This window comes from Lycium ferocissimum, chromosome 8, assembly GCF_029784015.1.
Source record: "Lycium ferocissimum isolate CSIRO_LF1 chromosome 8, AGI_CSIRO_Lferr_CH_V1, whole genome shotgun sequence".
In the NCBI taxonomy this organism is placed as follows: domain Eukaryota; kingdom Viridiplantae; phylum Streptophyta; class Magnoliopsida; order Solanales; family Solanaceae; genus Lycium; species Lycium ferocissimum.
Window position 1 is genome coordinate 34,534,204 of NC_081349.1, and position 26,612 is coordinate 34,560,815.

A 26,612-nucleotide genomic window follows, 5' to 3' on the forward strand; every position below is an offset into this window, starting at 1 on the left:
TCGTTATCTTTAGGGCCAATTATCACTTCTACAGGTTATCTTGTATGGGGTCAATTATACTTCTGTCTAATGTTGCCACGTGGCATCATCTAGCCCTTCAAAATTATTTTATCCTCAAATAATTTTTTACTCACTAAAATAACTCAATTCGACCCGAATTTTTTTTTTCAGCAAAAATAATACGGATAATTTTTCCAAAAAAAATATAAAAATAATTCCGTATTTTTTTTTTTTGAAAAAAAAAAAATTCGGGTCGGATTGAGTTATTTTAGTGAGTAAAAAATTATTTGAGGGTAAAATAATTTTTTTTAGATGATGACGTACATGCGATTAGACAGAAAATTATAATTGACCCCATAGTATAACCAGTAAGGGTATAATTGGCCCTAAAGTATAACGAAGGGTATGGATGAACTATTTTTCAAAGTTCAGGGGTAATTTTGGCCCTTTTCCGTTTACGAAATTTAAATCTAGCCATTTCTGTAACTTTTAATCCACGTATTATTTTTTCATTCCACTTCACCTAACGGTATCTCAATGCGCCAAATCGGGTCAATTGAATTTCATTTGCCCCGATTCAAATACAACTAAAACCACCTTCCAAGTATGACGTCAATTTCCAAATATAATTTTTCAAAGGAAAAAAGAAGAAATTACGCAAATGTATTTACGAAACATAGCTATTGTATTTACAAAATGTGGCTACTGTATTTACGAAACATATCTATCAATGCTGATACAATATGATCTAATATATCTCTTTCGCGCGATTTTCAACTGATACGCGCCTGATACAGCGGATAACCTGATACCTGCACGATACAATTGATATCTGCTTGATACAGTTGAAGCTGATACCCGCCTGATACAACAATTGTAGCTATATTTCGCAAATATACAAACTATTGCTACATCTCGCAATTAATCTCTAAATTATAGCAATTTATGAAATTTTCTAAAAAAGGAAAAAAAAAATCCCAAACTTAAAAGCCAACCACAAGTAAATTTTTCACAAGTAAACTCAGACTAGTAACCTTCAAAATATGATAAAATGACCAAATTACAACAGACAAACTTACCTAAAAAAAAAAAAATCTTTTACACTGCCGATGTATATAATCCAAAAAAAAAATAAAAAAAATTAATGAGCCATTCCCATACGTTGAATATCTGCTTCATAATTGATGCTTCTTTGATTGGGCATAGCTAACATAGCAGTATGATCAATAAAATCTTTAAGTGCAACAACTGATTGTAAAATCAATTTCAGATCTTCAGCATATTTCCTACATAAAGGGATTAAAATACACTAACACTTCAATTAATTAAAAGTTAGTTTCTGAAGATAAAACATTAAAACACACTAACACTTAAATTAATTAAAAGTTAGTTTTGAAGATAAATTTTTAAGTTTGAACAATGAATTCTTTTTCTGTCACAGAATTTTAGCAGTGGATTTTTTCCGCAGAAGTTCAACTTTTTTTCCAAATGAAATAAATATATAATTCAATTCTCAAATATCATTTTTCAAATTCAACAAAAAATTTCTTGATAAGTTTCAACCAAATCTATATCCAAACCCCGTATAAAACTATTACTATATATCCCAAACTTTAAAGCCAATTATTACAAGTAATTTCTCACAGTAAACTAAGCTTAGAAACCTGGAAAACATGATAATATGATCAATTACAACACATGAACTTACCTAAAAAAAATCTTTTACATAAAAAAAAGAACTTTAATGAGCCATTCACATATGTTGAATCTCTTCTTGATAATTCATGCTTCTCTGATTAGGCATAGCTAACATAGCAGTATGATCAATAAAATCTTTTAAGTGCAACAACTGATTGTAAAATCAATTTCAAATCTTCAGCAAAACCAAACCCTATTAATACGCCCTTTACGAAATTTAAATCTAGCCATTTCAGTACCTTTTAATCCACGTAACATTTTTTATTCCACTTCACCTAACGGTATCTCAATGGGCCAAATCGGGTCAATTGAATTTTTCATTTGCCCCGATTCAAATACAAATAAAACCACCTTCCAAGTATGACTTCAATTTCCAAAATATAATTTTTCAAAGGAAAAAAGAAAAAATTACGCAATGTGACAAATATTTAAACTGTATTTTACGAAACATAGCTACTGTATTTACGAAATGTAGCTACTGTATTAATGAAATGTAGCTACTGTATTTACGAAACATATCTATCAACAACAACAACATATTTAGTGGAAAACCACAATGTGGGGTCTGGGGAGGATAAAGTGTATGCAGACCTAACCCACACCTTGGAAGGTAGGGAGGTTGTTTCCGAAAGACCTCGGCTCAAAAGAAAACAAGGGAAAACAAGGCAAAAGAGTCCGATACGGACAAACATATCAAAGCAATGCGAAAATGAGAAATAACAAGAGCGAAGAAGTCAAAATACAACAACCTATAAAGACAAGACCCAACACATAAAAGCAGGAATCAAAGGGCAATAAACGGTAGAGCAAAACTACGCCTATTAGTGCGAAAAACATATCTATCAACGCTGATACAATATGGTCAAATATATCTCTTTTGCGCGATTTTCAGCTGATACGCACCTAATACAACAGATAAGCTAATACCCGCCTGATACAACAGATAACTGCCTGATACAATTGAGCCGATACCCGCCTGAAACAACTGATACCTATATGATACAACAATTGTAGCTATGTTTCGCAAATATACAAACTATTGCTACATCTCGCAATTAATCTCTAAATTATAGCAATTTATGAAATTTTCTAAAAAGGAAAAAAAATCCCAAACTTAAAAGCCAACCACAAGTAAATTTTTCACAACTCAGACTAGTAACCTTCAATATATGATAAAATGACCAAATTACAACAGACAAACTTACCTAAAAAAAAAAAAATCTTTTACACTGCCGATGTATATAATCCCAAAAAAAAAAAAAAAAAAAAATATTAATGAGCCATTCCCATACGTTGAATATCTGCTTCATAATTGATGCTTCTTTGATTGGGCATAGCTAACATAGCAGTATGATCAATAAAATCTTTAAGTGCAACAACTGATTGTAAAATCAATTTCAGATCTTCAGCACAACCAAACCCTAAATCCCCAATTTTCCTAACAGCATAAACATAAAAAGTAATACAACCTTTACGAAATTTAAATCTAGCCATTTCAGTACCTTTTAATCCACGTATCATTTTTTTATTCACTTCACCTAATGGTATCTCAATGGGCCAAATCGGGTCAACCGAATTCTTCATTTGCTCCGATTCAAACACAAATAAAACAACCTTTGATTTTTTAGTACCAAGACCTAATGTTAAGGTATGCCAAGCATGATGTGCTAAGATAGTAAAATTTGTTGGTAAATAAGCTGTTGTTGAACTGAAATTAGGGGTTTTAACTGTGTTTATAATTGATGGTAACGGAAGTGAAAGGATGCGGTTAAGTTCTAAGGGTTTTGCACGACGAATTGTGAAGGATTTAACTATGAATTGACCACCAAAACGGAGACCTTTAACGTCTGTGATGGGTTTAAATGTGAAATCTGAAGGGGTTTTTGAGTCATTATTTGGGTGTTTGTATTTTTGTTTTTTGGATTTTTCTTTTTCTTTTTGTTTTTTTTCTCCCATTGTTGAAGAAGAAGAAGGTGGGAGGTGATGTTCAAGAAGATGATGATGATGATGATAGAGAGAGATAGGTAGTGTGGAGGAAAATGAGAAAGAAGATATATTTAGCTTTTGTTGATTTGGTTACTGTTAAGTTTATTTAGTATAGTATAGTATAGTATATTATAGTAAGTGTATATATATGTATACTGAGTATAATAATGACACTAAGAAAAGGGTATCCCACTTTGCATTAATTCCAGAATATTTTTGTACTAATTTAATTACATTAATGATTTTGTTTCCTTTTTTTTTTTTTTTTTTTTGTCGCTCGATATTCAGTATCTGCTTTTGGATTCGACTGATCTGAATTTGTGTTCAGAAATGTTATCCCCTCTGTTTATTTTTACTTGTCCATTCTACTAAAAATAACTGTCAGTTTTTATTGACCAGTTTGAAAAATCAGGATATAATTTATCGTTTTATACCTATTTTACCATTATTATTAAATATTTTAATTATTTTAATTTATTTTTTAACATATAATAATTAGGGATGATATAGAAGATGAATTTTAGAGGTGAAATCTAAGTGGGTTTTGGGGGTTTTTCCGTCATTTGGGTGTTTGTGTTTTTGTTTCTTGGTTTTTTCTTTTTCCTTTTTCTTTTTCTTTTTCTCTCTCACTGAAGAAGGTGAAAGTTAAAGAAGATGATGATAGAGATAGAAGGATGGCGTGGAGGAAAATGAGACAGAAGCAATATTTAGCTTTTGGTGATTTGGATACTGTTAAGTTTATTAAGTATAGTATATATTTTACATGTACTGTATATAATAATGACACCAAGAAAAGGGTATCCCACTTTGCATTAATTCCAGATTGTTTTTGTACTCTCATCAGCAGATGGAGCTGCTTTTCCGTTAATCAGAGGTCTCAGGTTCAAGTTTTTGGTACGGAAAAATTCTTGTTAGGGTGCGTCTCTCCTCAAATGGAGCCTTACGCGGCGCGAATCTAGATATAATCGGGCTTCAATGCGGGTAACGGACACCGAATGGGAAACCCAAAAAAAAAAATTGTTTTTGAACTAATTTAATCACATTAATGAAGTTCTTTTTTTTTCATTGGATGTTGAGTATCCGTTTTTGGGATTCGACTAATCTAAATTTCTGTTCAGGAATATTATTTCTTCCGTCTATTTTATTTGTCTACTATACTAAAAAATAATTGTCATGTTTGAAAAATGAAGAGATAATTTATCATTTTATCCTTATTATTAAATAGTACTACTATAATTATTTTCAATTCATTTCTCAATATATAATAACTAGAGGTGATATAGGAGACGGATTTAAATGTGAAATCTGAAGTTATTTTGCGGATTTTTTGTCATTTGGGTGTTTGTGTTTTTGCTCCTTTGATTTTTTTTTTTCTTTCTATTTTTTTTTTCTCCCATTGAAGAAGAAAGTGAAGTTGAAGATAATGATAGAGATGGTATGAAGGAAAGGAAATGAGAAAGAAGCAATACTTAGCTTTTGTGTTGATTTGCTACTGTTAAGTTTATTAGTACAGTATATTTTATATGTACTGTATATAATAATGACACCAAGAAAAGGGCATTCCACTTTGAATTAATTCCAGATTGTGTTTGTACTAATTTAATCACATTATTGATTGTCCTTCTTTTTTTCTCACTCATGTTTAGTATCCGTTTTTGGGATTCGACTAATCTGAATTTATGTTCAGAAATATTACTCTCTCCATCTATTTTTACGTGTCTATTATACTAAAAATAATTATCCATTTTTTTACCTGTTCAGTTTGAAAAAATCAAGATATAATTTATCATTTTATACCTATTTTACTCTTAGTATTAAATACTACTATAATTATTTTTACTTTATTTTTCAACATCTAACTATTAGGCGTGATATTAGGAGATGGATTTATAGGTGAAATCTGAGGTGAGTTTTGGGGTTTTTTCATCGTTTGGGTGTTTGTTTTTTTGCTTCATCGTTTTTTCTTTTTTCTTTCTGGTTTTTTTTTTTTCTCCCATTGAAGAAGAAGGTGAAGCTGATGATGATGATAGAGATAGTGTGGAGGATACAGAAGGTTTGTTTGATAGGAAAATGAGAATAAGACCAATATTTAACTTTTGTTGGTTTTGTTACTGTTAAGCTTATTAAGTATAGTATAGTACTATTAATTATATACTGTGTCTATAATAATGACACTAAGGAAGGGGCATCCCACTTTGCATAAATTCCAGGTTATGGGCATCCCACTTTGCATAAATTCCAGGTTATCTTTGCATTAATTTAATCACATTAATGATTGTCTTTTTTGGTTTCTGGTTTAATATACAGTATTCGTGTTTTAGATTTGACTAATCTGAATTTGTGATACTGTTTTTTTCTCCATAATTTTCTCAAACATATTTTGATATGTTTTACTTGAGCCGAAAATCTATAAAACAACCTCAACCTTTACAATATAGGGTAAGACTGCATACACACCACCCTTCCTGACCCCACTTGTGAAATTTCACGAAAATTGGTTTTGTTGTTGACTAAACTAAATTTGTGTTCAGAAATATTACTTTGGGATATAACATTCTTTATAAAAAAACAATTACTTTTTCAGGACTTGAAACCAAAAAAGGGATACAACTTTGCATAAATTCCAAGTTGATCATATTAGTAGGGATTTAGTAGCTCAATTGGTTGACTACTTGAACTTTCACCTTGTTGGCGAGGGTTCGAATCTCCACGTTGTAATCTGCTCCCCCATTTTCCCTTCCCCTACCCCTATGTAATTAAAAAAAAAAAAAAATGTAGATCATATTAATGAATGTTCTTTTTTTTTTTTTCCTTTTTTTCTCTGTTTGGTTTTTTAGTTTTCAATTTTTAGACTCAACTAGTTTAAAGTTCTACTTTCGGGATAAAACACTTTTTATCATAAGTATCCTACTTTGGAACGTAAAATTCTTCTTCCAAGATTCAAAATCGAGATTTCTATTTTGATGAATATTTATCCCACCATAACTTTTAATGGTATATTTGCACTAATTCAATCACATTAAGGGGTGTCTGTGTTTTACTGTTTTGTTCAAAGGATTTGTTTTCCTCCTTATTTTGTCCAGATAAAGTAGGTATACAAGTAGTCCACGAGCTTCACAATTACGCCACTTCTTTACCATTTTTATCGACGCATTTACTTTAATTTTTTCATCATGTACATGTTACTTTCTATGAAATGTAAAGAATTGACCAAATAATTTTCTTACTCTGTCAGCACTTGTAATTTCAACCAACATCATTGACTGTTAGGTTTATGTTTTATTTATACTACCTTGTTTTCACAAATATCACGAGAATATTGTTCCAGTTCAATGTACTGGTAGAGTAAAATAAATAATTACACGGAAATTTGCACACATGTTGAACCTGTCATGGTTTTTAATATTCTATAACAGATCAAAAATTAATTAGCTAAAAAAACATTAAATGTAACAACAAAAAACCGGTGATTTAATAATCCTAAAAATAAGACAGGTTAAATTGCATGATTGTTACATTGTGCAAAAAATCCTTTTCAAATTATGGTTAAGTAAATTCAACTTCAAGTGAAAACGTAAAAAGTAAAGCTTATGATTGTTATGGAGTAAACTTGGGACAAAGAACTAATTACTTCTAATCTCTCTGTAGAATATAAAAATTTGGGACGAAAATAATTGCGTAATTTGTGTGGTTCTTCTTGTTGAGGGATAAGGTTTTGACATCTCCTTATTTTTGGACAACTAAGAAGTCTTACAAATAAAGTTTGTTTGTGCTGAAAGGCACCATATCCATCAATCATGTCAAAGGGAAAACAAGAAGGTGAACCAAAAACACTAATTTATTTTTATTTTTAACCCCTCTTATTTTAGGATATTGATCGCGGTCCTGCACAAATTTAAACTCAAGGGTGTGTTTGATAGGAAGAAAAATGATTTCAACAGAAAATGTTTTTTTAATTACTATTAAATATTTGGTATGTGAGTAGAAAATAATATTTCAAAAACATTTATATATATAATCTAGAATAGTACTATGGGCATCAAAATGGGATGGTGGAAAATGGGGCGGGGGTGTTGGCAATGTGGGTGTTGGGTTGGGTTGGCATATAGGGGGGTGGGGAACTGAGACAAAAATTCAAAATAATCCAACAAAAAAAAAGGTGACATAACTACCTTTAACGCAGTAATTTACTGCGCTAAAGGAACTAAAATGACCTCGAAAAAAAGACTTTTTTCAACTTTTCAAAATAACCCATACTTACTTGTATTTTAAAAAAAAAATACACCTAACATCTATTGGCATGTGATAAGACTAATTTGTGCTTTATTGGAATCGTAGTTTAGTTGAAAATTTATTGAAGAGATTTGGAGCAAAATTGAAGAAGAGGAAAAGAAAAGTCACGTTAAGTCTTTTGGGTACAACAAGGACCAATGACGTTAAACTCCTTTATGCGGGTTGGACGAGTGAGCGCAAATTGCTTAAGGCAAATATGACCCCGAAGGGGTCCTGCCTCTTTTTTTTTTCTTCTTCTTTTGGTTAACTCCTCTTGCGACTTTCTTTACAGTTTTTAACGTATCTTTGTCTTATAAATAGCCATTTTTAATTATGTAGAGGACTTTTGACCTAGAGAGAGTAGGAGCGCCGTGGAGGCCGGAAATTATTGGGTTTTATCGATATTTAGTTTATATATTTTCTTTGAAATCCTATGTGGAGCTAAACTTTTTGTGCGATTAACCATGATTGTTGAGATTATTTCTTATCTTAATACGAGTTGTTGATTTTGATTGCTTAAGCAAAACTTTGGATTATCGACTATCTAAGATACATTTAGTTGGTTGAAAAGTGTTCGAATATCCCTCCATTTTTGTTTGAAGACTTGGTGTCATTAGCTTTAAGTTATAACAATATGAAAATAATTAAACTTGTTCATAAGTTAACAAACCGTTGAAAGTAGTAAAAATACAATCATCAAAAAAAGAAAAAACTTAAAATACATTCATCAATTCATGTCCTTTTATCTTGAGTTGATGAAAAACTAAAGATTTAGTTGACGGTTAATTATGTCACTTTGCTTTGCAAGTTAAATTACACTTTTTGCGTTAAAGATAGTTATGTCACTTTTTTTTTGTTGATTTTTTATTTTGGTTCAATAAAAGGTCCTTTTTGGTTGGTCATTTTGGTTCTGAACAATATGAAAATAATTCGACAATTCGCATGGAATGCTATTTATAAACTTATTTTTTCTATTCCAAAAAAAAAAGGTCATTTTTGTGATTTAAATATTTTTAAAAAGATTTTAACATACCAAACATGAAAAATTGAAATGCAATGACGTGCGCGATTATGCACAAGTAGTGTCCGACTATTATCACCTGCTTAATTTTCAAGTAGGTTCGAGTATGGAACTGTGGCGATCTGAGAATTTTACACACTTCTCCCAAAATTAATGATTATTTTGTATATTCAAGTTTCACTACTAGACATATCGTTTTTTTTTTCAAAAATAAAAATAAAATGTACACACACATAAATAAAATTTGTCAAGCGGTGCCGGAGCCACAACGAATTTAATCCCATTCTTTTGATCAAAGTTATACTGCGTAAATAGAGTACAAACAAAAAAAATTAACGTACATATAGATTTTTGATTCCCTCTAATATGAGAAAAATAAGTGTTTAAATATTACGTGTGATATTTTTGAATTTTCAAATTTTCTAATTAGAATTTCTGATTCCGTCACTGTACCGACCGAAGGACACCGCTCTATCATTGCTTCTTGTGATTTGTGCTTACTCTATTTTCCTCAATCGTCATTCATTCATGAAATTTTGGCAAATGCTTGTCTTTATTTATGCATACCTTATTTTATTTTTATTTCAGTCTTCAAATGAACATCTCGTGATTTTTAGCCAACTAGTACTGGATTTTGTTTCTTGTTTGAGACAAATAAGTACTCCCTCAATCTCAAAAAGATTGTCCTACTTTCCTTATTAATTTATCCCAGAAAGATTGACACTTTTAAAAATAATTATTTAGAAATAATTAATTTTATAAAATTTATTTTGATTTAAAAGTTTTCATACTTAAATTTTTAAGATATGACAATTTTTGAGAGAGTAGCAGATTGTACCAAATTTATGTTTGTCTTTGAAAAAGGTACGTGACAATTTTTTGGTGGGCCAAAACAATTTCCCAGTGTAGCTCAACGACAAAGTTTATTTTCCCTATATACAGTATATGTATTATTTTTTTCTAAGCTCGGATCTCCAAGAATTTACCAATTATTTTATTATTCAATTTTTTTTTTTTAAAAGAACACATATAGTTAAAGAAATTAGTGCAGTGAAGTTTGGGTACAATGGAAGTATAATTTTATTACTTAATTAAATTGCATCTACATTTTGCTTTATTTGATGATATGAATCGTATGTATGTATAATTAATTATAACGATAGTTGAATGGTAAAAGAAATTAGCAAAGGAAGGAAAAGCCAACAAATTTTATTATTCAATTTTTTTTTTTTTAAAAAACATTTTTTTCTTCAAGAAAAAACTACTTTTTTGAGAAATGACATATTAGAAATAGGAAAATTAATACGTCTAATTTTCTTAATGTAATTCAAGCATTTTATTTTGAAATAAAAAAAAATTATAATAGGTCAACATCACTTGAAAATAACGATAGTAGAACCAAATCAATTTATAAGCTCAATTATTATGTTGATAAATTAACACCAACTTCACAGGAATTTATGTACGCAATTGATTTGAATTAGTGTGGTAATAATGAGCCTTAATTCATGAATTAGATTACCTGTGTAGTATACATAAGCAAACTTAAAATTACTCAACAGCTTGCTCCCTTGGGAGTTGTGATTTATAAGTGTATTCTACAGAAAAATTGCAGCTGATTGAATCAACGTGATAATTGAACATAATGCCTTTTAACAATAAAAAATAAAAAAAGGAACTTTCTATAAAAAGTAAAAAAAGGAAATTATTAGTATGTTATTCTAATATGTCTGATCAATACTTACTTCACTTGCTCTATATATGAACCTATATATTGTTCATTGGGTGTAAGTTATAAGCATAAAGTAGCTTGCCTATGATGCAGGGAGTTCGAGACATTTCAACAAATCAGAAAATTTTCTCAATTGATAACAAGTTTTGCCTCAACAGTTTACAAATTAATACAACAACTCATGTCTAATATGCATCATATTACACTATCTTCACAGTTTGTAACTTCTTGATGTCCCGATTTTCTGCCTCATAGGTAAAAATAACTTATGCACACACTACAACAAGGACTTATGCCATGGACAACAAAGATCATTTCTCAAATTTTTTATTAAACGGGGTCAGAAGTTTAAGACCATCCTAAATTATGATATTCTGTTACTGCAATGTTTTCGATAAAAGGCCCTCACACTTTTGCAGGTTTCTATTGGGTTTTCCATCAGAAATGAATTGGATTAGTGATTTCCTTATTAAGACTCCAATTTGGCCTAATACATATTTTGTCTCAACATTACTATCTGCTTTTACTTTCACTATTAACTAAATTGTAGTTAAACTTTTTTTTTTTTTTTTAAATTTCTCAGATAGTAACAGTGTCGATTAAGGTTAGTATATTAGAGTAAATTAATTTATAAAATAAAAAGAAGAAAGGGAGAATATACCATATTAAACGAGAACTTGGTCATGGCAAATGAAGTAGGCAAAATTTTCTTCCACACTTAGCAACAAATACATATATTACACATGAATGCAATTAGATTAATTTGTAAAAACCAAAGTACATACTACTCCTATATGATACATGAAAACAAAATCTCAATGTGTCAAAAATAAAAATAAAAATCCCTTTTAACTCAATGTGTCAAAATTAATCCTTCAAATGTTGTAGTAGCTGCAAATTTTTCTTTGCTGGCCATAAAACTCAAGATAGGTACTTGCATGTACCATAACCTACAATTTCACAAACAAACAAAAGATAACCATCAGTAATTCTTTACATTAGTATACAGATATAATGTAAATAATTAACATTATAATATTAGTGCATCATGATATGTTGCAATGAGCTTCTCACCTTATTTTTTAGATTAATTATTAATTTTATTTATTATGAAAAATTACGTGTAACTATCTTCTTAAGTTAACTCCTATACACTGATATTATAAGAAAAAATTATAGTATATGTGAACATGTACGAAAACTATATGTAAGTAGCCAATAGAAAGGTGGATCAATAATCTAGAAAATAAAACAGGTCACCTGCTACAATAGGTAACTAAAACACACTGATAGTGTAAATAAAGTTATTACACGAGTGATTAACTAATGATATGTACTTACCTTGTCAAAACTTTGTACACTATCAATATAATCTAACACGTCGTAGCGGGTTGTTGTCTTCTCTTTTAGATTACTAATTCCACTTATTAGCATGTAGTTATACTTTCGCTGATCTCACGTTGTCCGTACATAGAAGTTAAACTCTAAAAGAATGAATGTCTTTAGGGTGATCTGATAGTGTATAAAATGTTCGAAAACTTACTTGGATCAGCAAAGATGATGACACCAGAGCCCAAAAAATCACAGTTGAAGTCATCACGTCCCTTAATTTGATAATAAGAATTCATAACAAAGGCTGCATGAGACCTAACAGTATTTGGGCTAAAACATGGGCCTCCAACTTGAACTGGGCCACGATTCACACCTTGATTATGACAAGCCCAATTTAAATTTGCCTGTAATTGTGCATCTGTAGCATTTACTTTTGGCATGACAGTTAATAATTTCTTGCCCAATAATGCTGCTGGCTTTGGAAGTGGTTGGGCTGGAAGTCTTGGGCCTGGCTTTGTTGGGTCTCTTGGTTGTGGTTGTGCTGGTTTTGGAAGTGGCTGTACACATCAAAGTTACAAAAATTATTAGTATCAAACAAAAACAGATTCATAATTTGAACTTTATGTGTTCGAATTCAAAACTCTGCCACAATTCATTTGAGCTATTGAGTTCAAAAATAAGTTATGTATATTTATTTAATGAATTTTCATAACAAATAGTATACAAAATTTGAGTCAAAGTTATTGCAGTGAAATGAAACCGTAAGTTACACTCTACATCTAACTTGCTACCAGATTTTTATTGGTGGCAAATTTTTGTCAAATTATATGTATCAACGTTATAAAAATTACATGTATACAATTAAGTTTCTTATAAGGTAAATTCAAGTAAATCACTATGCTACATATCAACAGATAACTTGATCGAAATTGTACTTCCTAATATGTTTTTAATATATACAAATTAGATCAATATTTATTTCTTAGAATCTCCTTGAATGAATTTTTGCCTCTACCATTGATTAAGGGGTTAGGCTAGATGGATTGAAAAAAGTATTTTTTAAAAATAATAATCCGCCATATGAATTGAAACTAAATTCTATGTAACTATAGTGTATAAGTGATGGAAAAAAAAAGCACATATCAAGAATATGTTTAAGTTACCTTTGGTGGTGGCAATACGGCAGTGGCTCTCTTTTTATGATTCCCAATAGTATATACTGGAGTAAAATCAGGTCTAAATAATCCAAAATTCCTCTCAGAACCATTACCTTTTTAATATTCTCATTAAACAAACCAAAAATATATATATATCTCAATTTTCCTATTTGGCATTAATGGTGTCCCCACCCCAGCCACATATTTTCTAATTAATCCTCTATTATAAGATGCTGCATTTTCCACACTACATTGTGGTTCAACCTCTATATCTAGCTTGTTACCAAATTTATTTTGGCTGTAAGTTTAAATCAAATTATATGTACCGATTGTATAAGAATTATATTTACCCTATCAGGTTACTTATAAATGTAAATTCAAGCAAATATCTATGCTACATATCAACTGATAACTTGATTGAATTGTACTTCGTGATATGTTATCAATGTTTACAAGTTAAATCAACATATACTTATTAGAATCTCCTTGAATGAACTTGGCTACACCACTGATTAGGGAGGTAAGTTCTATGGATTGAAAAAATATTTTTCTTAAAAAAACAATCTGCCATATGAATTGCAACTAAATTCTATGTAACTATAGCGTATAAGTGATGAAAAAAAGCATATCAAGAATATGTTAAAGTTACCTTTTGTGGCGGCAATACTGGCAGTGGCTCTCCCTTCATGATTCCAATATTAAATATTGGAGTAAAATCAGGTCTAAATAATCCAAAATTCCTCTCAGAAGTCAGAACCATTACCTTTTTTAACATTCTCGTTAAACAAACTAAAAATATATATATCAATTTTCCTATTTGGCATTAATGGTGTCCCCACATTAGCCATATATTTCCTAATTAATCCTCTATTATAAGAAGCTGCATTTTCCACACTACATTGTGGTTCAAAATTATCCTCTATAGAAGACCATCCTGTTTCAGATGCCACAATTTCCACGTCATCGTATCCAAGTTTTTTCATTGATAAATATACAGCATCTAATATCATATCGAACATATTTGTATATAATTTCTTAGTAACATTATCAAAAATTCCCTTGTTTTGTCTAAATAAAAAAAAGTCCAACCGTTTTGAGTCGTAATCAAAATATGGATATGGATTTACCATAAAAGGTGCTTTTGTTTCACGTAAAAATTGTAACAGTGGTACTAAAATACTAACATCCCATTCTGGTCTAAATTTTGCCATACTTGGAAATCGCATTTTGAAAGTATTCCTAAAGCATTAGGTGTTGATACTTTAATAGTATTAATCCCAGATTGAATTAATGCTTGATAAAGAATCTTCATAGCTGGAACTAATTTCGTGTATATTTCTGGTCCTTGTAAAAGAAGAACTTCATTTCCAACCGCGATAATATCAATTTTGGTTTGTGGAAACAATGGCTTAATATTTCTCTCCACGTAATTTTTCGCGTAGCCTATGTCCAACAATTTGAGAATTTCACCATTTGGGATAGTGACAGTGACTGAGATTCCTGTGTTGGCAAAAGCACGTATAATATCTGGATTCATATCGAAAATTTTAATTTTATCGATTATTTTTTTTTTTTTTTTTTTGTTTAAGCAATAGCAGGACACTATATACATCTGTGGGAGTACCAAAAAGTAAGTAGTTAATTCAACTATCATCAATAGTGAATTGGTTTCTTTTGCTTCTGATTCTGAAATTTGGGAACCCATCAAGTTCTAGCTGCATTGAAGCTCTAACATTGGAAGGTAGGGAAGTAGCTTCAGTGTAGCTAGAAGAGATTTTTGAGTTTTCTCCCCAATTGGCAAGCATGTCAGCAGTTGAGTTCCCTTCTCTATAAATATGAATAAAGACAAATTCACCATGGCTAGTGTCTCTCATAATCTTACTCATGATCTCTCTGATTTGCCATGGAGGTTTTAATCTCCCATTGAGTATATTAATAATTAGTAGAGAGTCAGATTCCACCACTACTCTGGGCAGTCCAAACTCTTTGCAGATGTTAACTCCTTTCCAGATTGCATTTGCTTCCGCGACATTGTTGCTGCATTGGCCATAGAATTCTGCAAATGCCTTGATCATTTTGCCTGTGTGATTTCTGATGATTCCGCCTCCTCCTGCTGATCCTGGGTTGCCTTTGCTACAACCATCCACGTTGAGTTTAACCCAGTTAGGGCTCGGTTTGTGCCAGTATACTGCTAGAGAATGAGTGATAGGCCTGAGATTCTCCGTTTTGTTGCATTTGTCCAACCAAGAGCTGGGCATATGTACGTCTGGGAATTGAGCCTTTAGAACCAGCGATATGAGCTTATTTATTTGTTGTATGATGAACCAGGTTGACATCTTCTTATCTTCAAATCTGGCCCTACACCTATTTTTCCAAATCTCCCAACAAATAGCAACTGGTAAGCACTGTAAAATACAAGTATGAACTAAATTCTTACCTTTAGCCATCCACCATTTCATGGTGGACATTCTGAGTTGCCCATGTACACGATCTATACCACAGGTGTTGCAAAAATATTCCCAGACTTGTGTAGCAATTTTGCTTTCGCTGAGCAGGTGTTGAGAAGTTTCTATTTTATGATTAGGACAGCAATTGCAAATAGAGGGAAGGTAAATTCCAAATCTCTTTACAGCATCATCAGTTGGGATCTTGTTTTGAAGAGCTCTCCACATGAAAAAGCAAATCCTAAAAGGCATTTTCTTATGCCAAATTTTGGAACTAGTCAGAGTAGTGCCTTTTCTCCTTCGAACAATATGCCAAGCAGATTTGCTATTAAATTTCCCTGATGGATCAGAAGTCCAAATCGGAATATCTTTCCTAGCAAGGTTAAACTCAATAGAAATAATAGAATTAATGATATATCACAATAGAATAGAAATCTTTTACCATAGTATTTTTGGGGGTTCTCACGGTTACCGAACCGATCTAAAGGACCGAAGTTAAATTCAGTTATCCCACCAAAATGATGTTTCTCCATTGCCAATTTTCCAGAGGATAATAGGTTCAATCATTTTATTGCTATTCATAAGCCTCTTCCAAATATGAGATTGGCCATAAGCCCATTTTTTAGCAACTGGGTGAAATCTCTTGCAGTATTTAGCTTCTAAGAAAGATCTCAATAGAGAATTTTGAGTTCTGAATTTCCACCAAAGTTTAGCGGAGAAGGAGTTGCAGATGTCCTTCAAAGATCTGAATCCTGCTCCTCCCTCACTAACCGGATAGCTCATATCATTCCAAGAACACCAATGTTTCTTTTTCCTATCACCATTCATACCCCAGAAAAAATTAGCTATAATTATTTCAATTTGATCTAGGGGACGGGTCTTAGGGGTGAACGGCGGATAGAAAGGTGTAAGGCGACCACGTATTTGATGAGACTGACCTTACCACCATAGGATAGTAGTTTGCCCTGCCATCCCTATAGTCTTCTGGCTACTTTAGCCACCATGGTGTTGAAATAGACTATTTTTTTCCTCCCAACGTAAATAGGGCAACCAAGATAGATCATAGGGAATTGACAATGGTTGAAGCCAGTAATCCCTTTTATCAAGCTGATTCTAGGATCGTCCTCTTTAAAGGTTACATAAAAACCAGATTTGTTTCTATTGATAAGTTGTCCAGAGACACCTTCATATTCCCCCAATCTACTCATTAGGAGACCCAGGGAGTGAGGATCACATGAGGAGAAAAGAATAGTATCATCTGCATAGCACAAATGAGAGATATTAGGGCCATTTTTATCCATAGAAAATGGAATAAATTTAGACTGATTTAGTGTTTCCATCATTATAGTAAATAATTCAGCTCCTATGATAAAAAGAGAAGGGGAAAGAGGGTCTCCCTGTTTGATACCCCTGGAGGAGTTGAAGAAGCCATGTCTGGTCCCATTAATATTGACAGAGTACCAGACATTTGTAATTAGTCTCCAAACACTATCAATCCACCTTTCAGCAAAGCCAAACTGTCTAAGGACCTTGCAAAGGTATTCCCATGATACCCTGTCATAGGCTTTAGTCATGTCCAATTTTAAAACCACATTACCAGCTGGAGAGGTTCTGTTTATGTTATGGACAATTTCTTGAGTAAGCATGATATTATCAGTGGTTGATCTGATGAAGCTTTGTTTGGTTAGGGGATACCAGCTTGTGCATCAAGCAGCTAAGTCTTTGGTTAACAAGCTTAGAAATGATTTTTACTGAGAAGTTACTAAGACTAATTGGTCTTAGTTCAATAAAAGTTTGGGGGTTGTCTACTTTGGGAATGAGGATGAGACGGGTGTGAGTGATTGCTTTAGGAATCTGATTACCTACAAAAAAATCAAGAATCATCAGCAGAATATCATCTTCAATAATGTTCCAACAACTATGATAAAATTTTCCAGATATTATAAAGCCTTATGACATTTGAAAAGACAACATCTTTCAGCTCATCCATAGTTGGATTAGAAGTAAGCTGTTCGTTATCATCATCATTGATCACTTTAGGAATGCAATTAAGAATGGAAAAATCTTTAACAGAATCTTCTTTAGAGAATTGATTCTTAAAAATGGATATAGCCTCATTTGTAATGTCTTCATCCCCCTCTATCCAGCTTCCATCATCCTTCCTCATCTTCTTAAGGGATAGTCTTTTTTTCCCGCCTTTTACAAATGAGTGAAAGAATTTAGAATTTATTTCACCCTCTACAAACCATTGGATGCCCGCTTTTTGCTTCCAGTAAGCTTCTTCCTTCTTGTATGCTTTGATAAGAAGAGCATTGGCATGATTCAAATCGGCCCTATTAGATTCAAAATTATCATTGAGCATTTTATCCTCCATCTCGGCCACTTTCTTCTCCATATTAATAACTTGATCAAAGATATTACCCACCGAATTTTTGGACCATTCAGAAAGTTTTTTGCAAGTATTTTTCAGCTTAAGATGAAACCTCCACATAGGGGAGCCTTGTACCTCAATATTCCATGCTTGACTCCCTGTCTCTTTAAAGTCCTGCTCTTCAGTCCACGGGTCAAGAAATCTGAAGTATTTGACATGGTTTCTCTGATTATAAATAGCCATAGTGAGAAGGGGTGAATGATCTGACCCTGTCCTTATTAGATGATCGACATTAGTAGATTCAAATAGGTTTGACCATTCCTGATTGATCAACACTCTATCGAGTCTTTGCCATACTCTCTTATCAGGTGCCCACCCATTGCACCAAGTAAAATTAGATCCTGAATAACCAGGGTCAATCAAATCACAATCCATGATGCATTGTAGAAAGGGTAAACTCTTAGACATTCTGTGTGGAGTACCACCTTGTTTTTCGGCAGGATCAGTAATACAGTTAAAATCACCGGCAATTAACCAAGGTAAATTATAATTCACAGATATATCCCTCATGCTGTCCCATAAGGCTTCTCTGAGATTAGCATCACATTTAGCATAAACAGTAGTGATAAGAACATTATTACCCATCCAGTTGATCAAGCAAGTAGCCTGTTGGTCGGTTTCTTCCACCACTCTACAATCAATCAGATCATTCCAAAGTAGCCATATTTGGCTATTACAGTTGGCATAGGCATTAGTGTAGCCCAAAAGTCTTTTGTATTTTTCAATTTGATCGGCCTTGTGGAAAGGCTCACTGATAGCTATGAAAGGAGGATGTTGAAGTCTGATAATTTGTTGAAGTCTCTCAAAAGCACCATTAGAGCTAATGCTTCTGATATTCCAGAATAATGACTTAAACATCATAACTAATTGGATAAATTCATTTCCTGTGTATTATACATAGGCATTTGATAGGTGCCCCTGCCACCTCTTCCTCTTGTGCTTTGTCTACCACCTCTGTTGTTGCTTCTGCCTCTACCTCTACCTCTGGGAGATAGGTGAATTTTGTCAATCACGTTGTTAAATTCTGTAACATCCACCTCCACCAGTGTTTGGGAGCAAAAAGATTCCACTAAGTTATTGGCATGCTCATCACTGGATGAGTTTTCATTACCATGGAGACTTTCGCTGTCAACACTGGCATATTCATCACTGAATTCAGAGCTCATCTCCAATTCATAATCTCGATCATCAGAACTTTCATCTACATCACCTTCCTCATCCTCAAAGGATGATTGCAGTGTAAATCTTGTTTTAATAGACATCACTATTGTCTTGATCTTCCTCAAGACTAGTGCCACTAATGAGCTTGAGATAATTGTTTTGGGCTTCTCCTGGATCAATTGGGTGATTGTGGTTCATGACTTGATTTTGCTTGTCATCCTGATTGTTGGTTGGTTTCCTGTTGGTGTTTTGCTGGAAGCTATTTTGACTGTCCACTGTCATGTTTTGAATATTATTTTGTTGAACTTTGATGTTTGTATTGTTCTGTTGAATATTTTCATGGGCCTTGGTATTGGGATTGGTACTCTTCTTGTTACCACTCATTTGCTCATTTTCAAGTACAACAGACTGCTTGAATTTTTCTCCTTGTGCAAGATCAACCTTGTTTCCATTCTTCTTTTTTCTATACCTCTTTTTTATCCTTTTGTTGATAACAAATTCCTCTTTTTGAATATCGTTTTGAATATTGTAGTATTTATGAGTAACTTCTTCGTCTTTCTCCTTGCCTTTCCCCAAAACCTCAGGAAGTTTCCTAGATTTAGGATTGTCCACAGGTTCCTTTATACTGATGCCCTTCCTGTTTTGAGCTTTTTGTCTTGTATCATCTGCTTTGATAGGCTCCTGTTGTTTCTGCCCTTCTTGTGTTTCCTCATTTTGTTGTATCAATTCCTTGTCCTCCCCTTTATTTTCATCATCAAGGCAAGACTTGTTGTATTGAGTATTTCCTTGATCCATCTTGAATTTAGCACTCTTTTTTCTGGAAACAGTTTGAAAATTATCCTCATTTGGTTTATCTTTCTTTAGATCCATCTCCTTCTTAAATTGTGCTTCCCTTAGAGCTTTTAACCTTTCATCCCTAGCCTTGATCCTGCATTGGTTCTCCAAATGACCTTGCATTTTACAATAAACACAATAGCTTGGGACCTTTTCATATTCAATATCAAGCCACTTCCCATCATCCGAGCCATCAAGCCTTTTAAAGCCTAACCAGATTTGATCAAGTCTAGGCTTTAAAAGATCTATCTCAACTTTAACTTTTGCAACGTTACCTCCGGACTTAGAAAAGGTGGCTTGGTCAGGTGCCACTGCATACCCAACATCCTTAACAAGTCTCGAAATAATGTTCCATTTAAACAGGTGCCAGGGAAGTTGATGAATCAGTATCCAAACAGGAACAATAGAGGTTTCTTCCTCCGGTTTGAAATCAGCAGTCCACTTGAGAATTTTCATAGGGGCATTACCAATGTCTATATATTCCTTATTAAAGATGTGATTGTAATCAACTTCATTTGCAAAATCAAGGTAAACATGTTTAGGATCGAAGTAAGCTATAGTAACATTAGCAGATAGTTGGAATTGCCTAACAAAAGCATTCCTTATTTCATCCATGGTCGGCTTTCCACGATAAAACTTACCAATGATAGTAAATCTGCAATCCTTAGCCAATTTAACGAAGTAGTCCTCAGCGCTGAAGAATACAGCTGGTTTTCCAAGATGTGTACCGTGTTTAATCTCAACCATCCCATCATTATCGCTCCAGTGCGAAGTCGAGTTTGGAAAGAGTCGCAAAGGTCGGGCTTGGATACTAATTGCTTTCCATTCTCATCCCAACCTCTGTTACCAGCATAGTTGTTTCGACCCACTTGACCCGCAGGTTGTTTAGGAAGGTTGGAATTCGCTAAATGTTTACTATTTTGGGGTTGTAAGTGTTGTGGTTCAATTTGATTAGGGCAAGTGGTTTGAGGTTTTGAGAAATTATTGGAGATTCTGGGGAAAGAAGGTGGATTAAGGGATTGATTTTGCTTGTGGGTGTTGTAGTTAGAAGAACTGGGGTTTTGGATAGTATTAGTTGATGTTGGTTTGACTTTTCCGATTGGTGGGGTTGTTTTAGTTGTGGGACCGGCCAGAGATTAGGTGGTTTCAACAAAATAAGGTACTGGGAGGGGTTTAGAGGTGGAGTGAGCCGATACAAGTTGTTTCGGTGGCTTCGTCGGCGGGGTCCGGTCCGCGGGATCTCAAGTTTGAAGACATTAACCGAGAAGGAGGAGAGAATTTTTGACTTCAGCTATCAATTATTAGAATATGGAATTGATAATCTATCTAAGAATAGTGTGAGTAAATAGAGGATCTTATGTATACATGCATGGTTTTACTTAAAGTACGAAGTTGGATTAATCAGCGAAAGAGATGGACTTATGGTAGAAGGGAAAATTTGAATTATTTTTTGTAAATTAAGTTCTATGCACTTAGAGTAAAAAGAAACTCGTTAGGAGTGCCGCCCCTAGAATTTGATCTCGTAATTGCGTGTAGTCCGAATTTAATCGTGCTCCATTAATGCGGATATCGGATACCGGGTGAAAAACCAAAAAAAGATACACAATTATGTCATTTATTAATTAGTTACAATTAAGTTTTTATAATAAAAAAATTAATCAATAACTTGCTAAACATAATACTGGGATTTAATATACGGATATCTCATAGACTTAACCAAGAAAAGTCACTTACACGCTTTAATTGTTCCTTACCCATTATGTTTTTTTGGGGTGAAAATAATATGACCTTGAAAATACAAAATCGAGCTTGGTTTGTATACTACACGCTCCGCCTAGTGTTAAATTCTCTTGGTTTAAAATAAGTGTTCAATTAGTTTTTTTCACGCTCCTTAAGAAAATACTAACTCGTAGGAGAAAATAGGTAATTTGATTAAACTACCCTTAATTAATAAGACTCTTGCTTATTTATTGGCTTGAGTAAATAGGGACAAATTTAAAAAAATAAAGTTAATTCATTCTTGTTTATGTAAATGGACACTTATTTTGAAAAGAAAAAAAAAAGGCTAAATGGACACTTATTTTGAATCGGAGGGAGTATTTTTTAATATTTTCATATTTTACATTCATCCACCCTACTTTTCTTCCTTCCCACCCTTATGTTTCTTCCCTTCCCCAACACTAGCACCCTATTTTCCTTTTCCCAAAAAATTAAGACCTTACTTTTCTAAAGAGTTGGAATTTCTCAGCACAAAAAAACTTTTAACCCTATATAGTTAACATATAATACCAATGGTATGTTTCTCTCGTTTAATTACGAGTATTAAGAAGCTCAACCTTTTACTTTTTTACAAAGCGTATAAAACACATAGAGAAGATTGTCAAGAGGGTCTCATTAAAATGTGATGAAAGTTGATTTTTTTCAGAAGAAATTAAATTGAGCTCTGGTAATAACTTTCAAGCTCCAACTAATTCAGGGTAGGAGGAATTTTAAAAGAAGTAAACTTGCCCACCTTTTTTTTTTTTTTACTCATTTTAAGATTTATTAAACTTTTTATGTAATTGACTTGTAACAACTTAAACAAGACAATAATAATATCAACAATTTCTATTATAGGCTTGTGATTTTATTTCGGGTTTGCCTTTCTAGTATAAATTGATTTTATAATAGCTAATTGAAAGATGACATCTGGATAATTTGATCATTTTTAGTATGTTTCATGCATTTCACGGGAGTATTAAATAAATTGTAGTTAAAGAAAAAATGTTTAATTCATTCATTAGTAGTAGCATTGTTTAATGTAATCGAATATAGTAAGCTGATTTACCAAAAAAAAAAAAAAAATTGAAGGGAGAACAAATGAGTAAGTTGCATTTTTCATGTACAAACCATAAATACATACTACACATCAACATAATTAGATTAGTTTGTCAAATCAAAGTACATATTTAAAAAACAAAATTTTGATGTCAAAACTAATCCTTCAAATGTTGGAGTAGCTGCAAAATCTTCCATTCTTGGCCATAAAACTCAAGATAGGTACTTGCACGTACCATAACCTACAAAATCACAAACAAAAGGCAACCATCATTAAATCTTCAATAAAAAGTTTCAACAATGTTTTAAGGTAAAAATGTTGGATGTAAATTGTATAATATGTCGTGACACGTTACTTATCTTATTTTTCAGATTAATTACTACTTTTTCTTATTATGAACAACTACATATAATTAACATTTTAGTTTTTCTGTAAATGACAGTACAAATATAACTTCTACACCATTAATTAGATAATCTCAATGATAATTATATGTAATAGCCAATAATAACAAGTGGAATCAGTAATCTAGAAAATAAGACAACTCTCATACTATAACGGGTTGCTAAACACTTTATATTGTTAGTGATTACGGCTGGCCAGAGGGCCAAGCCACTAAAGCGGGGGCTTTAGGCCTCAAAATTTTGGGGGCCTCCATTTTTTTCATCCGGTGTTCGATACCTGTATTGAATTTTTCGATTAATTCGATTTCGAGACACGCAAGACTGGTTAAAGAGGGAAGCACTCCCTAGTAAAATTTTTTTGTTCTGAAACTCGAACCCAAGAACTCTAGTTAAGGGAGGATGAGGTCTAATTTTTACCTATAATAGATTTGTAGGTTTATTTTTTTTTTTTTTAAATATTGAGCAGAAAAAATAAGACCTCCCGTTAAAGTTGGCTTTAGATCCCCCATCTTATTGAGCGGCCCCTGTTAGTGTTAACTTATATATACTTATAGTTCGAAGAATTTTTACACTATCGATATAATTTAATTTGTTATAGCAAGTTGTTTGCCTATATTATAAGTCACAATCCCGTTTAGTATGGACAACTATTTTGTGATTATCTTTTCGACGACCTTACATTGTCAATTTATATGATGTTAAACTCTAAGTAAAGACAGTATAAATTTTTTAATAAATTAAACTAAAATATGTTCAAAATACTTACTTGGATCAGCAAAGACAATGACAGCAGAGCCAGAAAAATCACAGTTGATGTCATTTCTGCCCTTAATTTGATAGTAAGAATTCATAACAAAGGCTGCATGAGACCTAACAGTGTTTGGGTTAAAACATGGGCCTCCAGCTTGAACTGGGCCACAATCCACACCTTGATTAGTACAAGCCCAATCTAAACTGGCTTGCAATTGTGCATCTGTTGCCTGTGGTTTTGGCATGCAAAATTTCTTGCCCATTGGTGCTGCAGGCTTTGGAAGGGGTTGGGCTGGAAGTTTTGGGCCTGGTTGGGTTGGTAGCATTGGGCCTGGCTTTGCGCGGTTTCTCGGGGCTCTTGGTTGTTGTGGTTGTGGCAATGCTGGCTGTGGAAGAGGCTGTATACATCAAAGACACAAAACTTATTAATAAATATGTATGGAGTTTGAGTTTTATGCATTGAAGATGTAAAAATAATATTTCTACAAGCATGTTCTTATTTATTATAAGGTATATAAGAATCTCTATCATAAACTTTAATGGATAACCTGATAAAATGATTAATTAACGTGCTACAATATCCACACTCACGGCGCATTCAATTTTTTTTTTTTTTTTTTTTTTTTTTTTTGAGAGAGAAGGTTTCACGATCATGCTTATAAACTCTAATTTAGGAAAGAATATTAAACAAACTAAAGGGTATAACTCTATTGCTACCCTGATGAAATGATAATCATCTTTGCAACAATATCCACACTCATGGCGCGTTCATTTTTTTTTTTTTTTTGGGAGAAGGGTTTCACGATCATGCTTATAAACTCTAATTGTGGAAATCATATTAAAAAAACAAAAGGATATGACTCAATTGGTGTGATGCCTTCACTTCCAACCAAGAGGTTTGAAGTTCGAGTCATTAAAACAGGAAGGTGAAAAACCATTGTTATCCTTCTAACGTGGTGTGAGTTATTTTATGTGGGTTGAAAAAAAAAAAATTGAAAAGCATGCAGACATATGAATTGCATCTAATTGACTAATTCTATGTGACTTTAGTTTTAATGATTAGAAAGGTGGCAAAGCACTCTTGCTATCACGATCTACTGAGATTATGCCTTTCATCTCTCTAATTCGTCAAAGAAAAGTGATAGAGAAAAATATATATCAAGAATATGTTAAGTTACCTTTGGTTGCACTGGCATTGGCAGCAATGGTTGTCCTTTCATGATTCCAATATTATAAACTGGAGTAAAATCAGGCCTAAATAATCCAAAATTTCTCTCAGCATTAGAACCTGTTTTACTATTCTCATTAAACAAATCAAAAATATATGTCTCAATTTTCCTATGTGGCATCAATGGTGTTCCTGCCCCAGTAACATATTTCCTTAATAATCCACCATTATATGAAGCTGCATTTTCTACAGTACATTGTGGTTCAAAACTTTCCCCTAATGAAGGCCACCCTGTTTCAGCAGCAATTATTTCTACGTCATCATAACCAAGTCTCTTCATTGACATATATACAGCATCCAACAACATGTCAAACATGTTTGTGTACATTCTCTTACTAAACTTGTCAAAAACACCTGGATTTTGTCTGAACAAAAGGAAATCAACTTGCTGTGGGTTGTAACCAAAATATGGATATGGGTTCACCATAAAAGGTCCTTTTGTTTCACGTAAAAATTGTAACATTGGTTGTAAAATACCAACATCCCAACCTGGTCTAAATCTAGCCATACTTGGTGGATTTGAGCTTAGTAAAATTCCTAAAGAATGTGGTGTTGACACTTTAATTGTGTTAATACCAGATTGAGTTAGTGCTTGATAAAATGTCCTCATTGCTGGGACTAATTTATTTTGAACTTCTGGTGTTTCCCAATGAAGAATTTCATTTCCTATAGCAATAACATCAATTTTGGTTTGTGGATAAAATGGCTTGATATTTGCTTCCACGTAACTCTTAGCGTAACCAATGTCCAATAATTTGGGAATTTCGCCATTTGGGACAGTGACAGTAACTGAGATTCCTGTATTGGCAAAGGCACGTAGGATGTCTGGATTCACATCGAAAATTTTGATTTTGTCGATTAAGGTTTTGTCTTTGAGGAATTGAGCAACTTGGGATGGTGGGGGTAGGTTGTTGCCAAGGGTGCCATAGTTAACACCTATGGAGGAAACAAAAGTAAAACATTGAATAAAGATAGCTGAAATAAACAAGAAGGTAAATAATGGAGATGTTATTTTCTTATTAGACACCTCCATTTTATTTTTTTTAATTTTTTTGTGTTATTGACTAAGGAAGATGAGAAGTAAGATTATTTATAGGAGTGAATAGATCGAGGGTCAGATTTATTTGTATGGTTTTGCTTAAAGTACGATGTTGAACTAATGGATAGAAGAGAAAAGAGTTCTTGTTAGTAAGTGTGAGGCACATAAATATTTGTATGGCAACAAAGGTTAAAGGGCAACATAATTTGCGCAAAACTATTGAAAAATGTCCAAAAAATGTGGCTATGGAGTATAAGGATAAACACACAATGTCCAGTTTCTGTACTGTAAGAAAAGTCTCTTTT

General features: G+C 32.7%; 4 protein-coding genes across 4 annotated transcripts; all 4 read right to left on the reverse strand.

The window, feature by feature from the left end:
* Nucleotides 1-2,868: 2,868 nt before the first annotated feature.
* LOC132066862 (uncharacterized) lies at nucleotides 2,869-3,789 on the reverse strand. Its single transcript, XM_059460059.1, has one exon. It carries the CDS (start codon nucleotides 3,652-3,654, stop codon nucleotides 2,971-2,973), a length of 684 nt encoding a protein of 227 aa, XP_059316042.1. The 5' UTR covers nucleotides 3,655-3,789; the 3' UTR covers nucleotides 2,869-2,970.
* A 7,630-nt stretch (nucleotides 3,790-11,419) lies between these two features.
* LOC132068206 (major pollen allergen Ole e 10-like) lies at nucleotides 11,420-14,075 on the reverse strand. The gene is made up of 3 exons (XM_059461719.1): nucleotides 13,848-14,075; nucleotides 12,253-12,598; nucleotides 11,420-11,659 (listed from the first exon to the last, which is right to left on the reverse strand). The coding sequence occupies exons 1-3, from the start codon at nucleotides 13,971-13,973 to the stop codon at nucleotides 11,631-11,633; spliced, it is 501 nt and encodes a 166-aa protein (XP_059317702.1). The 5' UTR covers nucleotides 13,974-14,075; the 3' UTR covers nucleotides 11,420-11,630.
* A 2,541-nt stretch (nucleotides 14,076-16,616) lies between these two features.
* LOC132066278 (uncharacterized) lies at nucleotides 16,617-19,239 on the reverse strand. Its single transcript, XM_059459622.1, has 4 exons — nucleotides 18,971-19,239; nucleotides 17,615-18,902; nucleotides 17,452-17,504; nucleotides 16,617-17,340 (listed from the first exon to the last, which is right to left on the reverse strand). Exons 1-4 carry the CDS (start codon nucleotides 19,237-19,239, stop codon nucleotides 16,617-16,619), a joined length of 2,334 nt encoding a protein of 777 aa, XP_059315605.1.
* Nucleotides 19,240-22,928: 3,689 nt separating this feature from the next.
* Nucleotides 22,929-26,337, reverse strand: LOC132068205 (glucan endo-1,3-beta-glucosidase-like). Its single transcript, XM_059461718.1, has 3 exons — nucleotides 25,219-26,337; nucleotides 24,057-24,438; nucleotides 22,929-23,127 (listed from the first exon to the last, which is right to left on the reverse strand). Exons 1-3 carry the CDS (start codon nucleotides 26,299-26,301, stop codon nucleotides 23,099-23,101), a joined length of 1,494 nt encoding a protein of 497 aa, XP_059317701.1. The 5' UTR covers nucleotides 26,302-26,337; the 3' UTR covers nucleotides 22,929-23,098.
* Between the last annotated feature and the right edge of the window lie 275 nt (nucleotides 26,338-26,612).

Coding starts and splice junctions, on each gene's coding strand:
- LOC132066862 (XM_059460059.1), bottom strand. CDS start 3,654: ATGGGAGAAAAAAAACAAAAAGAAAAAGAAAAATCCAAAAAACAAAAA.
- LOC132068206 (XM_059461719.1), bottom strand. CDS start 13,973: ATGTTAAAAAAGGTAATGGTTCTGACTTCTGAGAGGAATTTTGGATTA. Junction 12,599..13,847: donor CAGTATTGCCGCCACAAAAG/GTAACTTTAACA, acceptor TGATGTGTACAG/CCACTTCCAAAACCAGCACA. Junction 11,660..12,252: donor CATCATCTTTGCTGATCCAA/GTAAGTTTTCGA, acceptor GTGAAATTGTAG/GTTATGGTACATGCAAGTAC.
- LOC132066278 (XM_059459622.1), bottom strand. CDS start 19,239: ATGAGCTCTGAATTCAGTGATGAATATGCCAGTGTTGACAGCGAAAGT. Junction 18,903..18,970: donor GGCACCTATCAAATGCCTAT/GTATAATACACA, acceptor CTGGAATATCAG/AAGCATTAGCTCTAATGGTG. Junction 17,505..17,614: donor CTATGGATGAGCTGAAAGAT/GTTGTCTTTTCA, acceptor ATTTTTTTGTAG/GTAATCAGATTCCTAAAGCA.
- LOC132068205 (XM_059461718.1), bottom strand. CDS start 26,301: ATGGAGGTGTCTAATAAGAAAATAACATCTCCATTATTTACCTTCTTG. Junction 24,439..25,218: donor CAATGCCAGTGCAACCAAAG/GTAACTTAACAT, acceptor TGATGTATACAG/CCTCTTCCACAGCCAGCATT. Junction 23,128..24,056: donor CATTGTCTTTGCTGATCCAA/GTAAGTATTTTG, acceptor GTGATTTTGTAG/GTTATGGTACGTGCAAGTAC.